The sequence below is a fragment of the Leptodactylus fuscus genome, chromosome 8 (assembly GCF_031893055.1).
Source record: "Leptodactylus fuscus isolate aLepFus1 chromosome 8, aLepFus1.hap2, whole genome shotgun sequence".
Lineage (NCBI taxonomy): Eukaryota > Metazoa > Chordata > Amphibia > Anura > Leptodactylidae > Leptodactylus > Leptodactylus fuscus.
Window position 1 is genome coordinate 18,372,633 of NC_134272.1, and position 7,471 is coordinate 18,380,103.

At 51.9% G+C, this 7,471-nt stretch overlaps 1 protein-coding gene across 1 annotated transcript; it reads left to right on the forward strand.

Moving 5' to 3' along the window:
• Window positions 1-258: 258 nt before the first annotated feature.
• RABEP2 (rabaptin, RAB GTPase binding effector protein 2) lies at window positions 259-7,220 on the forward strand. The gene is made up of 6 exons (XM_075283851.1): window positions 259-359; window positions 4,921-5,195; window positions 5,777-5,893; window positions 5,973-6,071; window positions 6,634-6,765; window positions 6,913-7,220. Exons 2-6 carry the CDS (start codon window positions 4,938-4,940, stop codon window positions 7,057-7,059), a joined length of 753 nt encoding a protein of 250 aa, XP_075139952.1. The 5' UTR covers window positions 259-359; window positions 4,921-4,937; the 3' UTR covers window positions 7,060-7,220.
• The last annotated feature ends 251 nt before the right edge of the window (window positions 7,221-7,471 follow it).

Sequence of the window (7,471 nt, forward strand, 5' to 3'; positions counted from 1 at the left end):
CACCACCCCCCAGGTTGCCCCCACATATGACATGCACCAGCTTGCTGACTAGGACTTGCTGACTAGCACTCCAGGCTAGTTGTCTTTGTTTTTGGTTGTCTTTGGCGGAAATTGCCGAAGTCTCCGAGCTCACCCCGGCCGGAAATTTCCGAGCCGCCACCAAGACAATAGGAGAAGGTTGTATCAGTCCGGAGGCCGAGTGCTGACGGAAATTACCGAAGTCTCTGCTAATCACAGAGCCGAGCGGTGACGGAGATTGCCGAGCGGATACGGAAACGTGTCCCGCGCGGATGCGGATCTACTTGGGAAGAAAGTTGGGGGTCAGGACGTGAAGACAAGTGGAGGGGCTTGTAACAAGGGTGAGTACAGACTTACTACTCCTATATGCGGCATTATGGCGTTACCATGTATTACAATCTGTACTGTGCAGCCTGGGGCTCTGCAGCTGTTATAGGACTACAACTCCCAGAATGGAGCAGAGAGCCTGCGAAGAGTTGTAGTCCTACACCAACTGCACATGCGCAATCTCTGGGAACTGACATCTAAAGCTTTTCCTAGAGAAAACCGGGCTGGAGGGTCACAGGTGGTTATATACAGGGTGAGGGGCTGGAGGGTCACAGGTGGTTATATACAGGGTGAGGGGCTGGAGGGACACAGGTGGTTATATACAGGGTGAGGGGCTGGAGGGTCACAGGTGGTTATATACAGGGTGAGGGGCTGGAGGGTCACAGGTGGTTATATACAGGGTGAGGGGCTGGAGGGACACAGGTGGTTATATACAGGGTGAGGGGCTGGAGGGTCACAGGTGGTTATATACAGGGTGAGGGGCTGGAGGGACACAGGTGGTTATATACAGGGTGAGGGGCTGGAGGGACACAGGTGGTTATATACAGGGTGAGGGGCTGGAGGGACACAGGTGGTTATATACAGGGTGAGGGGCTGGAGGGACACAGGTGGTTATATACAGGGTGAGGGGCTGGAGGGACACAGGTGGTTATATACAGGGTGAGGGGCTGGAGGGACACAGGTGGTTATATACAGGGTGAGGGGCTGGAGGGACACAGGTGGTTATATACAGGGTGAGGGGCTGGAGGGACACAGGTGGTTATATACAGGGTGAGGGGCTGGAGGGACACAGGTGGTTATATACAGGGTGAGGGGCTGGAGGGACACAGGTGGTTATATACAGGGTGAGGGGCTGGAGGGACACAGGTGGTTATATACAGGGTGAGGGGCTGGAGGGACACAGGTGGTTATATACAGGGTGAGGGGCTGGAGGGACACAGGTGGTTATATACAGGGTGAGGGGCTGGAGGGACACAGGTGGTTATATACAGGGTGAGGGGCTGGAGGGACACAGGTGGTTATATACAGGGTGAGGGGCTGGAGGGACACAGGTGGTTATATACAGGGTGAGGGGCTGGAGGGACACAGGTGGTTATATACAGGGTGAGGGGCTGGAGGGACACAGGTGGTTATATACAGGGTGAGGGGCTGGAGGGACACAGGTGGTTATATACAGGGTGAGGGGCTGGAGGGACACAGGTGGTTATATACAGGGTGAGGGGCTGGAGGGACACAGGTGGTTATATACAGGGTGAGGGGCTGGAGGGACACAGGTGGTTATATACAGGGTGAGGGGCTGGAGGGACACAGGTGGTTATATACAGGGTGAGGGGCTGGAGGGACACAGGTGGTTATATACAGGGTGAGGGGCTGGAGGGACACAGGTGGTTATATACAGGGTGAGGGGCTGGAGGGACACAGGTGGTTATATACAGGGTGAGGGGCTGGAGGGACACAGGTGGTTATATACAGGGTGAGGGGCTGGAGGGACACAGGTGGTTATATACAGGGTGAGGGGCTGGAGGGACACAGGTGGTTATATACAGGGTGAGGGGCTGGAGGGACACAGGTGGTTATATACAGGGTGAGGGGCTGGAGGGACACAGGTGGTTATATACAGGGTGAGGGGCTGGAGGGACACAGGTGGTTATATACAGGGTGAGGGGCTGGAGGGACACAGGTGGTTATATACAGGGTGAGGGGCTGGAGGGACACAGGTGGTTATATACAGGGTGAGGGGCTGGAGGGACACAGGTGGTTATATACAGGGTGAGGGGCTGGAGGGACACAGGTGGTTATATACAGGGTGAGGGGCTGGAGGGACACAGGTGGTTATATACAGGGTGAGGGGCTGGAGGGACACTGGTGGTTATATACAGGGTGAGGGGCTGGAGGGACACTGGTGGTTATATACAGGGTGAGGGGCTGGAGGGACACAGGTGGTTATATACAGGGTGAGGGGCTGGAGGGACACAGGTGGTTATATACAGGGTGAGGGGCTGGAGGGACACAGGTGGTTATATACAGGGTGAGGGGCTGGAGGGACACAGGTGGTTATATACAGGGTGAGGGGCTGGAGGGACACAGGTGGTTATATACAGGGTGAGGGGCTGGAGGGACACAGGTGGTTATATACAGGGTGAGGGGCTGGAGGGACACAGGTGGTTATATACAGGGTGAGGGGCTGGAGGGACACAGGTGGTTATATACAGGGTGAGGGGCTGGAGGGACACAGGTGGTTATATACAGGGTGAGGGGCTGGAGGGACACAGGTGGTTATATACAGGGTGAGGGGCTGGAGGGACACAGGTGGTTATATACAGGGTGAGGGGCTGGAGGGACACAGGTGGTTATATACAGGGTGAGGGGCTGGAGGGACACAGGTGGTTATATACAGGGTGAGGGGCTGGAGGGACACAGGTGGTTATATACAGGGTGAGGGGCTGGAGGGACACAGGTGGTTATATACAGGGTGAGGGGCTGGAGGGACACAGGTGGTTATATACAGGGTGAGGGGCTGGAGGGTCACAGGTGGTTATATACAGGGTGAGGGGCTGGAGGGACACAGGTGGTTATATACAGGGTGAGGGGCTGGAGGGACACAGGTGGTTATATACAGGGTGAGGGGCTGGAGGGACACAGGTGGTTATATACAGGGTGAGGGGCTGGAGGGACACAGGTGGTTATATACAGGGTGAGGGGCTGGAGGGTCAAGGTGGTTATATACAGGGTGAGGGGCTGGAGGGTCACAGGTGGTTATATACAGGGTGAGGGGCTGGAGGGTCACAGGTGGTTATATACAGGGTGAGGGGCTGGAGGGTCAAGGTGGTTATATACAGGGTGAGGGGCTGGAGGGACACAGGTGGTTATATACAGGGTGAGGGTCTGGAGGGACACAGGTGGTTATATACAGGGTGAGGGGCTGGAGGGACACAGGTGGTTATATACAGGGTGAGGGGCTGGAGGGTCACAGGTGGTTATATACAGGGTGAGGGGCTGGAGGGTCACAGGTGGTTATATACAGGGTGAGGGGCTGGAGGGACACAGGTGGTTATATACAGGGTGAGGGGCTGGAGGGACACAGGTGGTTATATACAGGGTGAGGGGCTGGAGGGACACAGGTGGTTATATACAGGGTGAGGGGCTGGAGGGACACAGGTGGTTATATACAGGGTGAGGGGCTGGAGGGACACAGGTGGTTATATACAGGGTGAGGGGCTGGAGGGACACAGGTGGTTATATACAGGGTGAGGGGCTGGAGGGACACAGGTGGTTATATACAGGGTGAGGGGCTGGAGGGACACAGGTGGTTATATACAGGGTGAGGGGCTGGAGGGACACAGGTGGTTATATACAGGGTGAGGGGCTGGAGGGACACAGGTGGTTATATACAGGGTGAGGGGCTGGAGGGACACAGGTGGTTATATACAGGGTGAGGGGCTGGAGGGACACAGGTGGTTATATACAGGGTGAGGGGCTGGAGGGACACAGGTGGTTATATACAGGGTGAGGGGCTGGAGGGACACAGGTGGTTATATACAGGGTGAGGGGCTGGAGGGACACAGGTGGTTATATACAGGGTGAGGGGCTGGAGGGTCACAGGTGGTTATATACAGGGTGAGGGGCTGGAGGGTCACAGGTGGTTATATACAGGGTGAGGGGCTGGAGGGACACAGGTGGTTATATACAGGGTGAGGGGCTGGAGGGTCAAGGTGGTTATATACAGGGTGAGGGGCTGGAGGGTCACAGGTGGTTATATACAGGGTGAGGGGCTGGAGGGACACAGGTGGTTATATACAGGGTGAGGGGCTGGAGGGACACAGGTGGTTATATACAGGGTGAGGGGCTGGAGGGACACAGGTGGTTATATACAGGGTGAGGGGCTGGAGGGACACAGGTGGTTATATACAGGGTGAGGGGCTGGAGGGACACAGGTGGTTATATACAGGGTGAGGGGCTGGAGGGACACAGGTGGTTATATACAGGGTGAGGGGCTGGAGGGACACAGGTGGTTATATACAGGGTGAGGGGCTGGAGGGTCACAGGTGGTTATATACAGGGTGAGGGGCTGGAGGGACACAGGTGGTTATATACAGGGTGAGGGGCTGGAGGGACACAGGTGGTTATATACAGGGTGAGGGGCTGGAGGGTCACAGGTGGTTATATACAGGGTGAGGGGCTGGATGGCAGCAGGAGGCTATACACAGGCTGCAGGTGGTTTATATATATAGGGTGAGGGGCTGGATGCGTGTGGGTAATTTATATGCAGGGCTGGATGGCGGCAGATAGTTATATACAGTTTGAGGGTCTGCATGGTCACAGGTTATTTATATACAGGGTGCGTGGTGACCTGTTGCAGGTGGGTCGCTGTTTCCTATGACTTATATTGATGTTTATGTAGGTAAAATTGCATGAGACCAAAAATCCATCCGGCTTGGCTTATCCTTTGACCATCACGTTGTGTTACTTCATGTGTCACCCTGTGGCCGCTTGTTCTGTTATTCGCCCGTCAGTAACTGCTCTGTGACTTTTAGGAAGTTATGTGTGATGTCTATTACATTTCATGTCCCACAGGAGGCCATTGTGTATTGATGTCTCATACAGAAGATGGCAGCTTTGGGTTGGACCCCCTCACATCCTCTCCTGAGAGCCCTTCAGATGACTCGGAGCTCATGGCTAGTGCGGAGGCCTTTGCCCGGGGCTATGATTGTGTCTCTATATCTTCTTTTCCGGGGGAGAGGCTGATCCAGGGCCAGGAGGACACGGCCTCTCTTATTTCTACAGCTACCCTGGTACCTGAGTGTATCTACATTCCCCCGGCGGGCTACCAACTATTATCTGAGCAAGAGGTAACTGGAGTCCACCAACTCCTCTGTATATTTTGAGGCAAACCATAGGTATTACAGTTAGTCAGAGGCTGCAGCTACAATAGACAATGAAGCTACTCCACAAATAGGCCTGTCGTTTTGTGTTTACAGCTCCTTTGCAGGTCTGTGTTTTCATGGTGGCAGACTACAAACAGACACGAATAGTCCGATCCAGCACTTACATTTCCTTCCATCTCTTCCCTTCTTTTTGCTTAAATATAGATTAGTAAGTAAAAGGAGACAGTGGATAAATTTACTAGAAGAGTTTTAAGATCTTCCAAGATGTGTCAGAGCTTCTTAATAATCCCGGCACATCTCACACCAATGGAGGAATGAGATAAGACTGGCAGAGGAGACATTCGTCTTAATAATTCTGACTGCAGGATCAGACTTCACAGGACCTATCGTGCAGTCAGAAAATCATATGAGATTTGAATAGATAAGTATTCGCAAAGTTGCTTTATATTGAATTTCAGATACAATCTGGATGGCCAGTAAGTATAGTGGGGAGGGAGCAGTGGTGACTGTTGTAACATTTCGGGCGCTCTTTCTCCATTACCCAGTTTGCACAGCAGAAGGCAGCTCTACAGAACACCAGCGAGCGGCTGGAGAAGGTGACCCAGGAGAAGGAGGCATTGCAGGACGCTCTGAGATGCAGCTCGGAGGATTGTGCTAACCAGGTGCGCCATTATATAGATACATCACGCCATTATAGATATATTTATACGGACCTGTTCTAAGCTGATGGGTCTCGTGCAGGTGAAACAGTTACTGGAGCAGATAAAGAACTCAGAGGAAATTCTACAAGGCCTGCAGAAAAACCTGGCAGACACGCAGCAGAAAACTACGCAAAAAATGGTGAGGTCTGTTCCCACGGTTCTTTCTGTACAGCGTTCCGAATTATTGGATCAGATTCAATTTTAATCCAGTTAAGCCTCGTCTGCCTCCACGTTTAAAGGGAACCCAATATATCAACCCAGCCCGCAGATATAGGTTATGGTCACCTGAATCAAACTGTGTTTTCCCCTTGTGAATCGGCGCCTCAGTCGTGGTTTTTTCAGTATGCAAATAAGGATTCTACCATTGTCCAAAGAGGTCATTTGCATATTGCCAAAAATGTCGATATCTCTGTATCAGAGGCAGCGATCTGCAAGGAGAAAACACTGGTAGTTTTGGGTCACCTGAATCAATCTCCTGGCTGAGGTGATATATTGGGTCTTGTTGACAAAATCCCTTTAACTAGTTTCCACTGCTGGTTGAGTTGATGCTCCAGAACATGATATTTCTGGGTTTGGGCCGTAGCACATGATCATGATACCTTATAATACTAAGGATCAACCCCAACAATCCAACTCAACCAATCGGTCCACATCCTCTTCTTTTATCTATCTTAGTATTGTTATGTTTGTTATATACCCAGGCAGCTTTGACGGCCTCCTTCAGCCGCTTGTTTCAGGAGGTCAACTGTCTCAATGATGAGAATGAGAAGCTAAGGACACTAAGTGTGCAAGCGCCCCCTGCAGGACAGACCACACCGCTTTCATCTCCACAGGTATACAGAAATAACTACTGTGTGTAAATATTATATTTCTGTTGGTTTTATTAACCACATGAAGGAGCAGCTTATACCCTACCTGTGTGACCTGCAGAAACCTCATAGGTCTTACTAATAGTGCCTTGTCTTCTATTGTTCTTCCAGAGAGCAGCTCAGCACAGACAGGAGCGGCTGTTTATTGAGATTGTCTCTCTGCAAGAGGAGCTGAAAAGTGAACAAGTGGCAAAACAGGATCTGGAGGAGCAGCTGAGGAGGGCGATGGAAACACACACAGAAGAGAGGGGTGAATGAGTTAAATCTGTAGGGTGGGATCCCTCTTCTTCTCTGTATATTTTAGGCTGTCTAGTTTAGGTTCCCTAGAGACTGTCTGGGTCACTACCATATTGCTGCAAAAGAGGTCACAGGAAATCCCAATTGCTGTACAGTAGACTGCCTCTCCATGCTACATGGAAATGTGAGCCCATAATCTGTTTAGTACTATGCATCTAAAGAGGACCTGTCACCAAGTCAGAAAAGCCCAAGGACATATCTCATTTGATAGGCGCTGTCACCCTGAACATTTTAATGTTTTGTTTATCCAAATCTGTTCAGCCATTCCAAAGCTATAAGTCCTGTTAGTGTGGATGCAAATTAAGCTCTACTAGCCAGGTCGGTGGTAATACACAGAGACCCCGTCCCCAGAGAAACCACAGTGCTGCCACCC